At 43.1% G+C, this 19,903-nt stretch overlaps 1 protein-coding gene across 1 annotated transcript in view; it reads left to right on the forward strand.

Moving 5' to 3' along the window:
• Positions 1–4,035: 4,035 nt before the first annotated feature.
• SNX9 (sorting nexin 9) overlaps positions 4,036–19,903 on the forward strand; it is a 123,281-nt gene continuing 107,413 nt past the window's right edge. The window contains exon 1 of the mRNA XM_030809896.1: positions 4,036–4,314. Coding sequence (XP_030665756.1) covers positions 4,303–4,314 — 12 coding nt within the window. The 5' untranslated portion in view covers positions 4,036–4,302. The remainder of the gene's footprint in view (positions 4,315–19,903) is intronic.

The raw sequence follows: 19,903 nt of genomic DNA on the forward strand, positions 1-19,903 counted from the left end.
AATTTTAAAGCCATACACTTCCATACATACACTCAGCTAGTCTAATGTCAAGGGGAAACCTTACATGAAAAAAACCTCTCCTGCTTCTCTTTATCCCCATAAAGGTTCTTCAGAGCACTTATAAAAGCACCTGGCACATTAGACATTTATTTGTAGTTTATTGTCTTCCCCCACCCTCTACAGATTGTTAAGTTCTAAGAGAGCAGGGACTTTTATCTCCCTCACCTGTAACAGCGTCCGGTCCAAGGTGAGGACGTCATACATTTATTAGGATTGGAATGGCACCAGCTGTACTCCTTTCCACTGTTTATTTTCAAGGTCACCCCAAGGTTTTCTTTAACCTCATTGAATTCATGCCCTAAAGTGAGAGGAGGAGGTATCCCCTTGTGCCAGACCCAGGCTGACTCTGTATTATTACACATTATTCTCATCCTCCGATCCTTACATTAGGTGACCATTACACATTTTCAGTCCGTTCCACATTAGTTCCCATAGTTGCACCTTCCCACGTTAGTTTCCCATTAGTTGACCAAGCATTTAGTTGGGCTCTGAGCTCTTAAAAACATAAGGAGAATCTAATTTTGAATAAAAACACCTCACCATACTGAACAAACCCAGGGAAGAGGTGGTGGTCATTATTTTCCTGTCCCCCCAACTGTGTGGCTGGACGAGGCTTCCTGTGAATCCTAATCACTTTACCTCCTGTGGCATGATTAAAAAAAAAAAAAAAGAAGCTAGACTACAAAGCCTAAACAGAATGGCTCTGTTGCTCTGGCTCCAGGTCTTTTTCTATCTAGTAATAACCAAATGCAGTCTGCAAATGCAAATCCAATTGCTTAATTAATTGTGTTCTCACCCCTGGAGTAATGGAAGCTCATGCTATAGAGGAAAATCTGAACTTAGCGTGGCCCAGGGTTCTGGGTTCTGGGTTCTGAAGGCAGGCCTGCGTAGAGAATCAACTCTAAGGAAGCTCGCTTAAAGGATGAAGTTGGACAGAAGAGAGATATGCATGGGTGATCAAGTGGGAGCAGAAGACAAACGCCACGGCTGGGTGCAGCAGCTCACGACTGTAATCCCAGCACCTTGGAAGGCTGAGGCAGGCGGATCACTTGGGATAAGGAGTTTGAGACCAGCCTGGCCAACATGGCAAAACCTTGTCTCTACTAAAAATAAAAAATAAAAAAAAAATTAGCCAGGCATGGTGGCAGTTGCCTGTAATCCCAGCTACTGGGGAGGCTGAGGCAGGAGAATCACTTGAACCTGGGAGGCGGAGGCTGCAGTGAGCCGAGATTGGGCCACTGCACTCCAGCCTGGGTGACAGAGCAAGATCCAGTCTCTCTCTCTCTCTATATATAAATATATTCTATGAAAGTGAGTCTCCTCTATAACATTCATGAAGTAATGTTGATTTTGACTGACGTATATAAAAATAAAACTCCTAAGTTTAGCAGTATTTACTGGAGATATACTACTCAATTCATTACTAAAAATGTGATAAAGATTTTAGTTATGTTCAAGATCCCTTCGGTGTGGCTTATTGTGAAAGTGCACGTTTATCTTTTTTTTTGAGACGGAGTATTGCCCAGGCTGGAGTGCAGTGGCTCGCTTTCGGCTCACTGCAACCTCCGCCTCCCGGGTTCAAGCGATTCTCCTGCCTCAGCCTCCTGAGTAGCTGGGACTACAGGCACGCACCACCATGCCCAGCTAATTTTTGTATTTTTACTAGAGACGGGGTTTCACTATGTTGGCCAGGATGGTCTCGATCTCTTGACCTCGTGACCCGCCCGCCTCAGCCTCCCAAAGTGCTGGGATTACAGGCGTGAGCCACAGCGCCCGGCCATGTTTATCTCTTTTTATGTACTTTTTCGTTCGTTTTCGACAGTCTTGCTCTTTTTTAAACAACAACAACAACAACAAAAAACTTCTAGAAATGAGGTCTCACTATGTTGCCCAGGCTGGTGTTGAACACCCAGGCTTAAGCAATCCTTCCACCTCAGCCCTCCACCATTACTTCTAAAAAATAAAACCAGGGTTATGGAATTGTTCGGGTGGGAAAAGCTGGAAGTCTCTAGTCTTCTTGCTTTCATGGTGCCGGGTGCCCAGGATGACTATTTGCATAGGAGTTGCCAGATGAGCGTGTGGAAAGGCCTGTCTTCACAGGTGTGCCCCTAACTTTGCACCTTCCTATCAAGGGATGCATTGTTGAACGGCTGCAGAGAGAGCTGTACCCAGCCTTCACATTTAAAAGAATATGGAAAACTCATTACTTATGACATTGCCTGAGTTCAAATCCTGACTTTTCCACATACTAGTGTGTGCTCTTAGCCAAGTTATTTCTTCCATTGTTTAATAAAATGTAACTGCTGTTTTTAAATGAAGTTATACATAACACACGGTCAAAAACTCTTGACAACAGGATCTGGCGAATCTTTCTCAGAAATTTTCTAGGCATGTATAACATATTTCCATTTTTTTTACATAAATGTACCATACATAATGTTCTTTTTATCTTTCTTAACACCTCTTACAATATCATCATTTTCTTACAGGCTTCCTAGTATTTTGTTTGAATGGATGTATCTTGTTCACTGAAACAGCCCTGTTAACAAACACATAGGTTGCTTTCTGGTTGGAGTTATTACAGAACAATCTTTGATGAACATCTTTGATCACTTGTACAAGTGTTTGACAGGATAAATTCCCAGGAGGGCTAATGGGTCCAGGGTTACGGTCATTTTCGATTTGAATAAGTATTACCAAATGGGCAAGTTATTTAAGTGAGCCCTGATTCGCTCTTCTTTGTAAACAGTGGACAATAATGAGTTTCTCTAATGTTTCTTATAAGGATTAAATGAGATGGGGATGTAGAAGCCTAGTATATAGCAAGCAGGCTGTCAACGAATGTTGGCCTCCCAACATTTTTTTTTACGGAGAAAGACAACTATTTATGCATATTATGATGACTATAGCTTAACCATGAGCTCAACAAACACAAAAATTCACAGAAAATTCTGCAATACCGTATCTATTTTAAACCCCATTATTGAATGTAACTAGTGAAATCTCAGGTCAAATGGAATGTATTTAAGAAGACACAAACTTGACATTAAACACCAGAGATTTACATTTGATAGTTGTCTCTTCTTACAAATATATCCCTCATAATAATAAAAAAGCACTCCACTAGTATGCCAATTAAGATACATCTTCCAGTCGTGTTTTGTCCTTCAGTGAAAAATCTTGCTGCTCAATTCAAGTCCTTCGTTTATTCGTAACACCCATATATATATATCTCCAACTCTGGAGAGAAACACTGACAGAAAGATGGAAAATTTTAGAGCCCTCGTTTCCCCTTCAGAGAGCCTGTTGTCCCCCAAACCTCTTGGGCCCTCGGGGATTTTTAAACTTATCAAGATTCCAGAATGAGGTTAACGGGGCGTCACAGAACGAAACCCCCCACCTTCCCGTCCGAGGGGCTCCAAGCCAGGACCCCGGCCTGAGGGAGCCTCCGGGCAGGAGCAAGAGGCCCAGGAAGCCATTGCTCCGCTCCTTCCCAGCTGTTTATGTGGCACTCAGGGTACTCAGCCAAGGGCACGGCGACCCCGCAACACCGCCGGCGTGGGGCAAAGACAGCGGGGTTGCGGGGCTCCTGTCTGCCGGGAGCGTCGAGAGCTCCTGCCGCCCCCTCCCACCTCATGCACGGAAAGCCCCGAGCCACGGCGTGCGGCGCCGGCCGAGCGTGAACCGGAGTCGGGGTTCGGCTCCCCCGAGCGGCTCTGTGGGCCGCGGACCGCTTCCCGTGGGGCAGCCACGCAGGGTGCGGGCCATGGCCCGGGACGCCCGTCCGGACCCCGCCGCTGCGCGGGACGCGGCTCCCAGCCTCGACCAAGGGCGCCCGGAGGCGGCAGCGGCGGCAGCGGCAGCGGCAGCGACTGCCCGGGGCGGCGGCGCGGCGCGGGGGCGGCCAGGAGGCGAGGAGGCCGGGCGGCGGCCGAGGGCCCAGGGCGCGCTTCCGCTGGGCGCCGCGCGCGCCGCGGTAAATGGGACGCTCGGCCGGCAGGGGCGGGGGCCGCGCAGCCGGGGACTTTCAGGAACTGCAGGAGCGGGCGGCGCGGGAGTAGCCAAGCACCCAGCGGCTGGGCCTGAGCGTCGAGACTCGGGGCCGAGGCGGAGGAGCGGCCGCCGCGCCGGGGCCCAGCCGGAGCCGCCGCCCTCGCCCTTGCGTTTGCCTGCGCGGCTCAGAATCACCATCCGCGGCGCGGGAGACGAGCCGGCCGTCCCGGGCTGGGGGACCCGCCCGCCATGGCCACCAAGGTGAGGGGCGCGCGGCGCAGGCCCGGCCGGTCGCTTAGGCCCGCGGCGGCGCGGGGAGGGTCGGGGCCGGGGCCGCTGGGAGGGTCGGGGCCGGGGGTGGCCGAGGGGCCACTCCCCGTCCTCGGTGGAGTCCCCGGGCGGGTCCGCGGCCCAGCCAGTCCCTTCTGGGCATGGGTGCGGCGGGCCGTGCAGACAGACGGCCAGGATCGCGCCGGGGGAGGGCTTCGGGTCTGGGCGCGGGTTGGGACCCCGGGCGCAGCGAGGTTTGGGAAGTTTGCACCTGAGCGTGGGCTGCGGCGGGCTCGCCCGGAGGGGCCGCGGGACGGAAACTTCCCGCAGCCCGGGGAGGCCCCCGAGGCGACTGGCGCTCTGTGGCGTCCGGCGTCCCCGCCGCCCCCACGTCCCTTCCCGCTGCCGCCTGGGGGACCCTCGCCCCCGCGGGGCGGGTGGGAGTCGAGACCTCGGCGGAGAGGACGCGGCGCTTCCCGTCCTGGCCTGCGGGAGATCGCGGCCGGGGAGGGACCGAGGCTGGGACGCCCCGCGCCCCTTTGCCTTCGCTGCTGTTATTTTTTTCTTTTGTTTTGCTACCTTTTCAGTGTGAATGGCATTGCCGGCATGAATAAAATATCAAGAGGGAAATGACTGTGCTTTCGATTACGTGTTTGCCTGAAAAAAGGCCCAGGTCCGAATTACGTGGTGGAACTTTGACTCCTGCTTGGTCATTGGCTAGGAGCGGTGGTTTGCTTCTTTTACGTTATTGTTTATGAAATTAGCAGTCACTCTTGGCTACCTGAATTTTCAAAAGCCGTCCTCCCCCGCTCCTTTTCCTTGGGCGTTTTCAGTAGTTACTTGATGTAAAATAGTCACTGGGGAAGTCACGGTCACGGAAGGGAGGACCTGAGGGAGGAGGCTCTATACCTGAGCCATTAACTGATCTGTGATACGCTGTGAGGAGTGGGTTTACTTTTGCACTTAATTGTTGTAATATCACTTTGTTAGCATCAGCACCCCTTTCTCTATTTGTTTTTGATATCTCTGAGCTACTTTTGGGTAGCTAGAAACGTTATTTTTTTATTTTTCGATAGGTGTTTGCTTTTTTTGTGGAGTGTTAAGGTAGAAAATGATAAGAAATGTGAAATCTCTTTGAAAGATCAGCATTGCTTGACTTCGGTCTGCTAGATGTTGTGCTGTGGTAAATTTTGTGCTCCGAATCCATCTAGGTGCAGCGTTTGTAGAGAAATGGGGATTCTCTTCCAGGGAACCTGTTGCTGCTGTTACTGAAATAATTACCTTCTTGTTAATATATTATTGCCTGTGCTGTGCTTTGGTTTTATTAATGCGAAAGAACTTGCCACCTTTTTAACATACTAATTTTGTATTGACCTTTTTAAAAATAAAACGTAGGCCAAGGATTTCTAAGGAAATTTGATTTTGAGGGTTGTTGCCAGACATTCCAGAAATTACCAGTTACACATCCTAATACATGCTCATCTTGCAACCTTAAAAGCGGTTTATAGGCAGGGCGCGGTGGCTCACTCCCACCTGTAATTCCAGCACTTTGGGAGGCCACCGTGGGTGGTTCACCTGAGGTCGGGAGCTCGAGACCAGCCTGGCCAATATGGTGAAACCCTGTCTCTACTAAAAATACAGAAATTAGCTGGGCGTGGTGGCGTGCGCCTGTAGCTCCAGCTGCTCTGGAGGCCGAGGCAGGAGAATCACTTGAACCCGGGAGGCGGAGGTTGCAGTGAGCCGAGATCGCTCCACTGCACTCCAGCCTGGGCGACAGAGCGAGACTCCGTTTGAAGAAAGAAAAGACGGTTTATGACACAGAGATGTGTCTAGTGGTGGTCAGTGTGTTTTTACGCTCTGGTCTACTGAGGCATGTTACCTGTACTATCCTTTAAGTGGAATGCAGTTTAGCAACTAGTGCAGGTATATGTAGTGAAATTTTTATTTCGTAGTTAAGCCTGAACTTAATTTTTTTCCAAAAAAATTGAAAAGTGGTTCTTGTATATTAATCTTGAATTGCATGTGTCTTTGCTTAAACACGATCCTTAAAGCATGCGTAAGCACCTTCTACTTCGTTATCTACACCACTCCAAAGGCAAATTCTAGTAGTTCTGTTACTTTCGGCTGTCTAATCACTGTTCCACATGGTGCTCATTTCCATGTTTACATTGTGGCAAACCATTTCCATTTTAAGAAAAAGAAGAGCAACGAAGCAGTTATTAAAAGAAGACCCTTCCTTAGTTTTCTGACATCCTGGTGATTCTTTTGTCAAACCAAAGTCTCATTTTTTAGTTGTTCCCAGAGAGTCAAGTTGGTACTTTCCTCCCTTCCCCCATATACACACCCCTTCCCCACACCTGAGTAGTTGTGTTTTTTTCTTTGTCTTCTTCAAGGGGTGGGGAGAATGTGCTTAGTAGTAATGACTAACTTTTAATAAAAATGTAGGCTCCAGTGGCACTCAGGCTGTTGCTATAAGTGTTAACTGATGAAAAGTAAATTCAGTATCTGGATATTTTAAGGGATGTCGATTTCCCTTTGAATTTATCAGAGACTTGGCTATAGTATCTTCAGATACAATTTTCTTGTTTGTTCTTACGTATTTTCTTAAGGATGTGGTTATCACTGAGCTATTGGGATTTTTAAAAACTCCACTACTATATTTTACAATAGAAAAGGAAATTATCTTTTACAAGAAAAACTTTAGTTGGACAGTCCTTCACTGCTAAAGAAAGTTAATCAGGGCCGGGCGCCGTGGCTCACGCCTGTAATCCCAGCACTTTGGGAGGCCGAGGCGGGCGGATCACGAGGTCAGGAGATCGAGACCATCCTGGCTAACACGGTGAAACTCCATCTATACTAAAAATACACACAAAAAATTAGCTGGGCGTGTTGGCGGGCGCCTGTAGTCCAAGCTACTCGGGAGGCTGAGGCAGGAGAATGGCGTGAACCCGGGAGGCAGAACGTGCACTGAGCCGAGATCGTGCCACTGCACTCCAGCCTGGGTGACAGAGTGAGACTCCGTCTCAAGAAAAAAAAAAAAAGGAAAGTTAATCAGTAACTTCACATTTTAAGGGGATTATCTGTTTTCTATTTCTAATCCTTACTCAGTAGAATGCTGCATTCAGTTTAAGTGTATGCACTCACAGTACAATCAAGTCTTGTTTTACAAATATTAATACAAAAACTGCAGAGCATTTTAGTCTTGACCTTTATTGGAAGCCTCCAAAGGTTATATTTTGACCTAGCCAAAATATAACCAATTTATATTATACGTTATATATTATATATATAATGTATATATATATATAATATGTAAATATGTAATACATTGTCAGTCATCACGTTTTATTTAAAAGATCAAGTCCTGGAAAAGAAATGAAGAATTTTTTTTCAGTGTCTGTCAAAGGGGACATGAAGAAAATTTTTAGTGGAGGTTAATCCATATCTGTGTAATTTAGCTGTAATTTCTATGTCAAAGTTAACCTTCGATCACTAATTTGGATCCTTTTGTGCTTACATAGTCACCTTTAGGCTAATTATAACAAGATTCTAGGAGTTCTTGATGCTTTTTTTTTTTTTAACTCTTTGGTTCCAGTACCTAAAGTTATACACATGTGTTACACAGCTTGTCTGGTTAAATTAAGTGGGTATGGAATGTTAAAAATAATGGTAGGGAATAAATGAATTGCTTAAGACTTGTTTATTCCATGCATAGATTTGTGAGAACAATTCAGAAGGCATACTTTGTAGCTCCTCCAGAGCAGAAACCTCTTTATTTGAAGACTGGAATAGAAATATCTTTCTAACAGGTCTTAAGGATTAAAGTTGATTTTTATGGCTTTTAAAATGTTTGGAAAATGCTAACAAACGCTAACCATTTAACTTTGTATAGCAGTAGTATTTTCTATGCGTCTTAAGTAGAGTGTTTGTACAGTTTTGTATAGTCAAAGAAAAGTTCTGTGACAGTAGAAAGATGAACAAGTCTCATTAAAGAATGAATGGATTAGAAGGCATAAAAATGTTGCAGTTTTCTACTGTGCCTTGTTTTTATATTGACCATCTGAAAATTAAATTATAGTTTTACTTTAATTGTCCACTTAAAACTTTGTAGCTTTGCAGTACTGCTGTTTCTTTTCTGGAATGCTGTTCTCCCTTGTCCTTCCCTAGGTACTTTGTTTTTAGATGTTATGTTTTTATGATGATGATGATTTTTGGTTTTTTTTTTTTTTTTTGGAGACAGGGTCTGGCTTTGTCATCCAGGCTGGAGTGCAGTGGCACGAACACGGCTCACGGCAGTCTCGACTTCCCTGGCTCAAGTGATCCCTCCACCTCAGTCTCCCAAGTAGCTGGGACTACAGGTGTGCACCACCAGGCCCAGCTACTTTTTGTGTTTTTTGTAGAGATGGGGTTTCACCATGTATCCTGAACTGAGGTGATTCTCCCTCCTCAGCCCCGCAAAGTATTGGGATTACAGGTGTGAGACACTGTGCCCAGCCACATATTAGGTCTTAATGTGTCTAAGCATCACTTCCCCGGGAAAGCCTTTCCTGATGTCCCCACCCCTGTTTCAGGGTCACATTACACACCCCGACTGCCATCTTATATTTGTTGCTATAACTGATGGCTGTCTCCTTTGAATGCTGTCAGCCTCAAGAAGCTGAGACTCTGTTTGCGATCACTTTTGTATCTTCAATAACGAGTTTAAAAGAGCAAAAATATATTCTAGTGAGATAAGTGACTCGATTATTGAAGTAGAAAACTATTAATCCCCAGCTGTAAGCTTTAGTTCTTTTAATCATGTGTTTGAGTGTATTTGTTAAAAGTGTATACAGGTACAACACAAAATTTACATCTGCAGCTTAGGTATTGGCAATTATATTTTTTAAAACATAATCAATTTTACTAATGATTACATGAGAAATTGCCTCATGTTTTAAGGCAGTTGGAACAAGCTTCATATTTCTGAGACTTTAAAGAGTTGTCTTTAACCGATGAGTTGTCAGAATTGTGTTTAATTTCCAAATGTATTGGGTTTTTCTCTTTCTTGTTGGTGATTTCTAACTTGATTTCATTGTGATCAGGGAACCTGATTAAAATCAGTACTGTACCTGGAAATTTGTTGAGGCTAACTTTATACCCAGCATACAGTCAGCTTTTGTGTTTCACCTGTGCACAAAAAGATTATACATATTATTGATGTGTGTGTCTATTCTGTATGCTCTATGTCCATTAGACTTACTGTGCTGTTCATATCTATATCCTTACTAATTGTGTTCCTCTACTTGATCTGTTGTGTCTAACTGATCCTCTGTCTACTTGATGGAGATGTTAAAATGGTGGATTTAAAAATTTTCTCTACATTTACAATTAGTATTATTTTCTAGGTGAATTGAAATTTTTATCATTATGAAGTGAACCTCTTTATCTCTGGTAATGCATTTTTTCTTAAAGACTATATTTCTAATGTCAGTGTGATTTCACTAGCTTTTGGTAAATATTTCCCAGATATATAAAAGCCAATAGCTGAATTTTACCTTGTTATCCAGTCTGATCTTGGTGCCTGCCTGTACAGCATTGTGTTGACTGATGTATTTGGATTTCTGTCTACCATCTTATAGATTGCAGGAGCCCACTCCCAACTTTGTGGAAGCTTTGTGTTACAAGTCTCTTTTTTCCAGTGGTTATCATAAGCATGTTGACGTTAAAGTCTGAAATTACTTAGTATCATTAGCCTTTTCCTGAATTACAAAAAGACATAAGGTTATTTAACTCCAATCATCTCCCGCAATATGATCAATTATTGCCCAGTATTTTAGTTATATCTTTTTCACCACAAATTGGACATTATTTTTATACAGTTAAATGTTTTAGATCTAATCATATTGTACTGTGTCTTTGCTTACTATTTCTTCTTACATTTCCGTCTTTTCTTGAGATAATTTCCATTCCACCTAAAATGAATTGGAATTTCCATTGAGAAGGTATGTTGTTGGTAAATCTCTTATATGTCTCTTAGGTATGAAAATTACCCTGGTCTTGAAAGAGTTCTAGGTTGACAGCATTTTTTCCCAGTACAATGAAGGTATTCTTCCTTTGTTTTCTACTGGCTTTGACATTTGCTGCTAGGAAGCCAGTTAGCTAATTATTGTTCCTTTGTCGGTGGTGTGACTCCTCACTGGCTATTTTTAAGACTTTCCCTGTGTTTTAGTATTTTGCAGTTTGACTGTAGTGTGTCCATGTGTGGATTTTAGTTACACAGCTTGGGGTTTCCTGGGTATCCTGGATCTGAGGACAGGTGCTACGTTAGTTCTAGAACAGTGCTGCTCAGTGGACTCTTTGTGATGGTGTTCTACATCTGTACCGTCCATATGGTAACTGCCTGCCACTTGTGGCTAACAAGAACTTGAAATGTGGTTAGTGTGACTGAGGAACTGTGTTTAAATTTTAATTTCAGTAGCCACATGTGGCTAATGGCTATTTGATAGGAGAGTGCAGCTCTAGAAAAATTCTCAGCGGTTATTCATGAAAATTGCCTTTTCTCCATTCTTTCTTTCTGGAACTCTAGTAACATGAAAAGGACCAATGGAAATCTAACTTCCCACCTGTCAACCTGTCACGTTTTCTTTGTGCTGCATTCTGGATGATTTCTTTTGTTCTTACCTTCCGTTCACTATTCTTTCCACAGTCAGGCCAAATCTGCTCTTTTATTCATCCATTTAATTTTCAGTTTCGGTTATCTTCTATTTTTAGAAATTTTATTTGGTTCTATTTCAAATCTGCTTATCATTCATTATAGTTTCTGGTTCTTTGCTCATATTTTTAAGCTTCTCTTAAGCATGTCAAAACGTTAATAGTTTTCTGTGTGTTCTAATCTCAGAAGTCTGATTCAGCCATCCGTTTCTGCACATTCTCACTCATGGTGCTTTGTTTTCTTGTGTGTTTTGTGATTTGATTTGATTTTTCCTTGAATTGCTTGTTTTCCTGGGAACTTCCTCTGCGGGAATCCTATTACCTAGATTGAGGTTGTATCCTTCCTCAATCTAGGAAGGGATGGATTTGTGTGTGCTGATACCAGTCTCCTGGGGACATTACGTCCTTGGGGTCACTATATCTTTAATTCCTGGCTTAATATTTTCTCAGCCATACTGGGTAGAATAAATATGGACCTGGCATCTCAGGAGAAATTTTCCTCATTCCCACTACTCTGTGTCAATGATGAGACATTTCCTTGCACACAGGTTTTCCTCTTTACCCTTATGCTGAGGTCCTTTTGGAGTCCCAGCTTGTAGCTTAATACAGGACACTTTGTGTGTTGCCTCCCCTGCCCCCACACTGTCCCCAGAGCACAGAGCCAGGCTCCCAGGTTTGTGGAGTCTCCTAGCAGGAAATCCTGCCTCAGCACATGTGTTCTCCCAGGGTTTCTGCTTTCACTTCCTTTGTGAGCCTCTCCGGAGCCTTTCCTTTCGTGCTAACTCAGCAGCGTGTTTCAAAAGGTGTTTAGTTTGTATCTTTTGCTTTTAATATTTTATTCAGCACTTCAGTTGTTTCAGTCTGGCAGTGACTCAGGTATTAGCTTGCTTTAGTTGCTGGAACAAAATCCAAGTCAGAGCATCTTTATAACAGACTGTCAAGTGAAGGGAGTGGAATATGTGCATGAAAGTGTTAATCTGATCTTTGCAGAGGGAAAGGTGAAAAAGTTCTTAAGCATTTTGGTTGAAACCAAACCTTCAGTCAAGCTGTCAAACTGTGGGCATTTCAAAACTTTCCAATTGATATTTCTTTGTCATTTTTCTTTTGACTATTAAAAGCACGTGATAGACTGCTTACTAATTTCTAGGCATTGTAAATGCAGTGTTTAAGGATGCTATTCAGTCTGACTCAATTTTTCTAAGTTACTTTTAGTATCTGAAAATCGAGTCATATGGTATTATTACCCACAGGGACAGTACTCAGAAATCACAGATTTGTGATTGTTCATTAAGTCAGACACTTAACTTTAGGGATAAGTTAAAGAGGGGGAAATGCAGCTTCATTCTGTTACCTATTACCCGTTGTCATCCACAACTCATTCATTTGAACTTCAGATGTGCCAGGTCCTCTGGGATGTCAGTATGAAAGGCCTGTCCTTGTACTCAAAGGGCACAGTGTCCTGAAGGAGGGCAGGCTGTCTGCAGGGGCACATTGCAGGCTCCTGGTACAGTTCCTCAAGCCCAGAGGCTTTCACAGGACCCAAGTCTTGAAATGTCTGTGTATTAGTCTGTTCTCATGCTGCTAGGAAGAAATACCCGAGGCTAGGTAATTTATAAAGAAAAGAGACTTAATTGACTCACAGTTCCAAAGGGCTGGAGAGGCCTCAGGAAGCTTACAATCATGGTGGAAGGGGAAGCAAACATGTCCTTCTTCACATGGCAGCAGGAAGAAGTGCCAAGCAAAAGGGGGAAGCTCCCTTATAAAACCGTCAGATCTTGTGAGAATTCATGAGAACAGCATGGGGGTAACTGCCCCCATGATTCAATTACCCCCACCAGGTGCCTCCCACAACATGTGGGGATTATGGGAACTATAATTCAAGATGAGATCTGGGGAGACACAGCCAAACCATATCAGTCTGTTACTTAGTACTTGGAGTGAGTTTTAACCCTTACTCTATCACTTCAGTTGCTTTAAAAATATTTCCATAGTACAGCTCCACAGTCTGCAAGTCCAGACTTTGTCTTGTCAGATCCCAGATATTCAGTTCAGCAGACATTTCGGTAGCTATTTTGTGCCACTTGGATGCTGAGAGTAAAGATTTGGATCCTCCCTAGGACAGTTGATATTCAGATATTAATGAATTAGTATATTTAAAACGTGCAAGTTTAAATGTATTTCCTAATTTAAATAAACAGAAAAAGGCTTGAAAATGTAGAGGTATGTATAATAGTTGCCTATTGCATAGTGGCTGCACGTAAGAAGTTTTTTTATGTTTTAGCTTGTTTTATAGTCTCAAGATTTTGAGTAATGAATATTTGCTACTTTTGTAACAAGGAAAAAAAGATTTTTTTTAAATTAAAAACTTACTGTCTTCAGGCCTCTAAAGCAGATTCCCAAACTTATATACCTTCTGTTAATTTGTTTCAAATTGTACTAGGTTGGAAAAAATTTTTAATGCTTACACATAGTAAGGGCACTTCAGTAGAAGAATGCTAATGCATTCAGGATTACAAATATTATTTTGTAATTTTCTTAAGTATGGTACTTAAGGAAATTTTCTTCTTCGGGGCGGGGGGGGGGTGGGGAAAGTATGTTTTAAAAGTAACTTTAAAAAATAACTGAAAACTTACTGAACAACTAGCGCTGAATCTGAAGGTGTTACAAATTGCTGTTTCATAAATACACTGGTAATTTTACCTGCCACCATGTGCCTTCTCCCTCAGGAGCTTAGAAGAGGCAGGGTGGCTAATTCTTTGCGGTTAGGCAGGGTTTCCAGCACTCCACTTCTCCTCCCACCTTCCTAAACCATGACCCAGATTTTAGAGTCAAGAGTTGAATAATATGATTTTACAATTGTTTTGTTAATGCATCAGATTTACTTTGTCCTGTGACTGTCTACCAGTATTGCCGAACTGAGCTGGGTCCATTTGCCCATGTAGTGGAAAGCCAAACACTGAAGCACCAGGTTTTTGTAGTGAGAAAGGCTTATTGCCAGACAGCTGAGCAAGGAGACAGGAGTTGGACTTAAGTCTGTCTCTTCATGCTGGGGGCTACGTCAGGTTTTGTACTTAGAAGGTAATGAGGCATGATCTGATTGGATCTTGCAATGGGGTGATGCTGGAGGCATAATCTGACTGGATGCTGCCATGGGGTGACACCAGGGCTTGATCTGATGGGATTTTGGATCCTGCCATGTGGTGTCCGCTGTTTTTTTTTTTTTTTTTTCTTTTTTCTTTTTTTGAGACAGGGTCTCTCCTCTGTTGCCCAGGCTGAAGTGCAGTGGTGCAACCTCCACTGACTGCAGCTCAACGTCCTGGGCTCCGGCAATCCTCTCACCTCAACATCCCGAGTAAGCTGGCACCACAAAGTGGGTGCCAGCACACCTGGCTAATTTAAAAGAAATTTCTTTTTTTTTTTTTTTTTTTTTTTTTTGTAGAGACGGGGTCTCAGTCTGTTCCTCAGGCTGGAGTGCAGTGGCATGATAATAATTCACTGCAGCCTTGAACTCCTGGGCTTAAGTGATTCTCCCACCTCAGCCTCACAAGTAGCTTGGACTACAGCTGTGTGCCACCCCCGCCCGGCCAATTTTTTAAAATTTTTTTTCTTTAGTAGAATTGAGGTCTCGCCATGTTCCCCAGGTTGGTCTCAAACTCTTAGGCTCAAACAATCCTCCTGCATCAGCCTCCCAAAGTATTGTGATTACAGCCTCCCAAACTGTTGGTGTCCACTTCTTAATTCAGTGCTCATTCCTCATGCCCATTCCATTCCAAGTGCCCATCTGAGCACGTGGGTTCTATCCATGGCTGCACACTTAGTTTGGGGCATGCTCTGGTGATGTGACCTTCAACCTGGAGGTCCATGCCAACTGAAAAGCAACTCATAACTTTGTTACATAAAAGTTGAACCAGATTAGTCTGATGCAATTCCAACAGTGTGTAAAGCATATTCAGTGTCCTTGCAACCCCTAAAAACTCCATAACCCTAGGAAATCAATACCCGTTAGGCTATTGAGATCTGTGGTTACAATAGGTTGAGCTGTCTGAATCATCTAAAGCTAAGATGATACCAAAAAGTATAGAGATTTTAAATTTAATTTTATTTTTGAGACAGAGTCTTACTTTGTCACCCAGGCTGGAGTGCAGTGGCGCGAGCTCAGCTCACTGTAACCTCCGCCTCCTGGGTTCAAGCAAGTTCTCCTGCCTCAGCCTCCCAGGTAGCTGGGATTACAGATGTGTGCCACCACGCTCGGCTAATTTCTGTATTTTTAGTAGAGACGGGGTTTCACCATATTGGCCAGCCTGGTTTCAAACTCCTGACACCAAGTGATCCACCTGCCTCGGCCCCCCAAAGTGCTGGGATTACAGGCATGAGCAACCACGCCTGGCCAAGATTTTTAAAATATTCTAATATTTACTTCTGTTAGAGTTCAATTACTATATAATGACCAAAAGCAAAGTTTTCAGCCTTTAAAAACCCATTCCCCTCCTTTTTTTTTTTTTTTTTTTTTTTTAAATAGAGTCTTGCTCTGTTGCCCAGGCTGGAGTCTAGTGGTGCAAACATGGCTCACTGAAGCCTTGAACTCCCACGCTGAAGCAATCCTGCTGCCTCAGCCTCCTGAGTATCTGTGATATGGTTAGGCTTCATGTACCCACCCAAATCTCATCTTGAATTGTAATCGCTGTAATCTCCAAGTGTCAAGGGAGGGACCAGGTGGAGGTAATTGAATCATGGGGGCGATTTCCCCCATGCTGACTGAGCTGATGGTTTTATAAGGGGTTCTTCCACCTTCACTCGGTACTTCTCCTTCCTGCCACCTTGTGAAGAAGGTGCCTTGCTTCCTGTTCACTTTCCATCATGGTCCATGAGGCCTCCCTAGCCATGCTGAACTGTGAGTCAATTAAACCTCTTTCCTGTATAAATTACCCAGTCTTGGGCAGTTCTTTATAGCATTGTGAAAATAGACTAATACAGTCTGGGACCACAGGCATAAACCACCATGCCTAGCCATTTATTTTTTATTTTGTATTTTTGTTGAGAAGGGTCTCACTCTGTGGCTCAGGCTGGAGTGCCATGGCATGATCTGGGCTCACAGCAGCAGCATCGACCTCCCAGGCTCAAGCAATCCTTCTGCCTCAGCCTCTCGAGTAGCTGGGACTACAGGCACATATACCACCAGAGCCAGCTAATATTTATTTATTTATTTATTATTTATTTACTTATCTTTTTGTAGAGACAGAATCTCTCTATGTGCCCAGGCTGGTCTTGAACTTCTGGGCTCAAACATTCCTCCTGCCTCAGCCTCCCAAAGTGTTGGGATTACAGCCATTACCCTTTTTGATAAGTGGAAACATCTTGTGCGCGTTCTGGAGTTTTCGTTATGAAAGTGATAGATAGTGATTCTCTAAAATGCTACAAGTATTAAATTTTTTTTTCAAACTCCCCTCTTCTCTGATTCATTAGGACTCTCTGCTATACAGAAAGATATGGCAATGGTAATAAGCTTCCATCTGAGAGAGAAATTGAACTCTTGCTAAAGTGATGATATTTCCTAAGGGTTAGGAATTAATGGTAGAGCTGTGGTACTCTAACGAGCTGCATCACAGTCACCAACCCGGGGGGCTTGTTAAATCACACAGTTTCTGATTCAGGAGGTCTTGGGGGGGTGGGGCTGAGAACACACATTTCTTTTCTTTCTTTCTTTTTTTTTTTTTTTGGATACAGAGTCTCACTCTCCCCCAGGCTGGAGTGCAGTGGCGCGATCTCCGCTCACTGCAAACTCCGCCTCCCAGGTTCACGCCATTCTCCTGCCTCAGCCTCCCAAGTAGCTGGGACTACAGGCACCCGCTACCATGCCCGGCTAATTTTTTTGTATTTTTAGTAGAGACGGGGTTTCACCATGTTAGCCTGGATGGTCTCGATCTCCTGACCTCGTGATCCGCCCGCCTCGGCCTCCCAAAGTGCTGGGATTACAGGCGTGAGCCACCGCGCCCGGCCGAGAACACACATTTCTACCAGTTCTCAGGTGATGCTGATGCTGCTGGTCTAGGGACCTAACTTCCAGAACCACTATTGTGAGGGATGGAAAAAATAAAAGAAAGAACTTAGGTTCTGTCCTTGGTTGGTCCCTAAGATCTGTGAGGCTGTAAATTGGGTGGCTGCATTAGCATGCCGTGTGCAGTGAACACTTGTGTCTTGCTTAAAGGATTATTTTATCTAACTGGGTTCAAATGATGCAGAAAATCACAGATGGGTAAAATATTCTTAGAAGCTATTTAGTTTCTTGCCAACTTGTAGTGTTGTCAGTAACTTTTCAGTTCTTTTGGGTGATCATTGGTATTATATGCAAAATGTCTCAACACCGTTAGAATCTCACATTACTATGGAGGCTGGTTACTACTCTTCCTGTTGCCTTTTAAGTTAGACAGAAAACATGCGATACAGTTTTGTGTGTTATTAAAACAGTAATCAGTCCAGATTTATTTGCATTGTATAATATGTTCCTAGCGTGATTATATAATGAAAATAACTTTTAATTCACTAGGAGAGAAGAATCCTGTTCTTAAATTATAAGTCAGATAATACATGCCTTTGTGTAAATCCAGTTTTTAATGTTATTTGTGTCGTAAGTACCCATACCTAATTTTGATGAATTTGATTTTCAGCAGATTCATTTTTCCTGTTTTCCCACTTAGAAGCTTTAAGGAAGTAAAGAAACAAATGTTTGTCAAAGCCAGAAAAAAGAATGTATATAGTCCCCAAACTAGATAAATCTACCTCTGAATAATCAGATCGACCCATGTATTATTATAGGACCCGTATGCATGAAGGCATGGGCTTGCTGTCTGTGTTCATATGACCTGTCTCTGCAGAATCAGTAAGAAGTAATGGGTGTCTAAATAAGAGAAGGGCAGCAGATCGTGAAGCCCTTGTTGGCATTTGAACAAGGTGGCAACTGAACTGTGCTGTTCAGTTTTTTGTGGGATCCGTGAACTGCATATGCTGTACCATTAATTATGGAAGGAATACATGTAATTGTTGCTGGCTGTGGTTAATATTAGAATATTATTATGCATGAACATCAAGGGATATTGACAGAAGTATTCAGTATGCTACATTGCTACCAAAAATCAAATTTTGTTTGTTTTTTGGAGAGAGAACCTCACCCTGTTTCCCAGGCTGGAGTACAGTGGCAGCTCATTGCAGCCCCAACTTCCTGGGCTCAAACAATCCTTCCACCTCAGCCTCCCAAGTAGCTGGGACTACAGGCATGCGTCACCATGCCTGGCTAATTTTTGTATTTTTTATAGAGATGGTGTTTTGCCATGTTGCCCAGGCTGGTCCTGAACTCCTGGGCTCAAGCAGTCTGCCCACCGCGGCCTCCCAAAGTACTAGGGTTACAGGCATGAGCCACTGTGCTCGACCAAGGATTTTTTTTTTTTTTTCATTCAACAGTCTCTCCGGAATTTATATGGAAAGTGAAAATGCATGTACATTTTTCTATGCAGAGAATTTACAGTCTGAGAACACAGACACTTAGATATCTTCAATTAGGTGTACGGTTGCTATGTTAAAAGTATATATACATAGTGTACAGTGAGATAGCTCAGTATTTGGAGTCAGAAATGAGACCCTCTAACCTGTTTCCCTCCATTTAGCCATTGGAAACTTAAGAGTAAAAATAAATTTATATCAATAAAGAGGCCATAGTGTGAAAATTTTATGTAGAAGTGCTAAATATTCTGACAGTATGTTATTCATGATGTAGAAGAGGATCATTTCTCTAGTTTAGAGAATGGCGTTAAATACTTGAAGGCATGTTTAGTTTGAGGTCTCATTTAAAGAGCTCCTGTTTCAGTGACTGACCCTGCAGGACAGAAGGTGCATTTTAGAGAAGTGTAATTGTCCACTTTCCCTGGTTGTACTCTAAAATTTTATCTGGTACTAGTTACATTAAGCCACTCTTAGGAACCAGTGAACATTCGAGGCAAGTAGTCTTTCTGTGCCCAGGCTTGTTCTAAATCCTTTGTGGCCGAGGACTTAGCATCTCGGAATGGTTAAAATGGATCTGCTCCTTTTGATTTCCTGGTAAGCTGTTGTTTGGTGTGTTTTGTTTACCTGGTTTGCAATACCCAGAGCTTATTCTAGAGAAGGGATTCCCAGCTGGTGAATTGTCAGGGGATCTTTAACTCTGTAAAATGTATGTAGGTTCAGTTAATAAAATGCAGGTTTACTTAAAAACACTAGACTTCATAGTACCTTTTTGGTGTTAGATATCAATGAATTGTCCTTGTGTATAATTACTGTTATTTGTGTGTGGGGATGTATATATGTAATGAATTAATGTTGAGGTCATTGGCATTCCTCTGTGATTCATTATAGCTTATTACATAAAAAGCCTAGTTCCCTTATTAGCGTTTTGTTTCTCTTGAATTTTGTATTTAGAATAAAAGAGAAATTGTGTCTTTTATTAGAGATGCAGTGAATGAATAAAATTAGTTCTACCTGAATAAAAAGCATATATATTTTCATGTAATAGTGATGGTATAGCATAGAGATTAGGAGCCTGGATTCAAATCCCAGTCCAGTTATTAATACATTACTTTGGAAACTTACTTAATGCTTCAGTTTCCTTATCTGTAAAATACAAGTAATTGAATGGATTCAGGTGTGAATTCCATTGCACAGTCCAAGTGGGAGAAAAATTATAATTTTACTTTTCTGTAATAATTTACAACAAATTACATCCCCATCCTGCTGGGGAAGCAGACCTATAATATTTTAGTTCCCAGGCCACCACCTCTTGCCCAGGGTGAAGCATAATTTGAGGGTGGGAATGGTAACCTAGTGCCATGGCCTTGGAGGTGTGACCCCATCTTGCCCTCCGGTC

This window comes from Nomascus leucogenys, chromosome 3, assembly GCF_006542625.1.
Source record: "Nomascus leucogenys isolate Asia chromosome 3, Asia_NLE_v1, whole genome shotgun sequence".
In the NCBI taxonomy this organism is placed as follows: Eukaryota; Metazoa; Chordata; class Mammalia; order Primates; family Hylobatidae; genus Nomascus; species Nomascus leucogenys.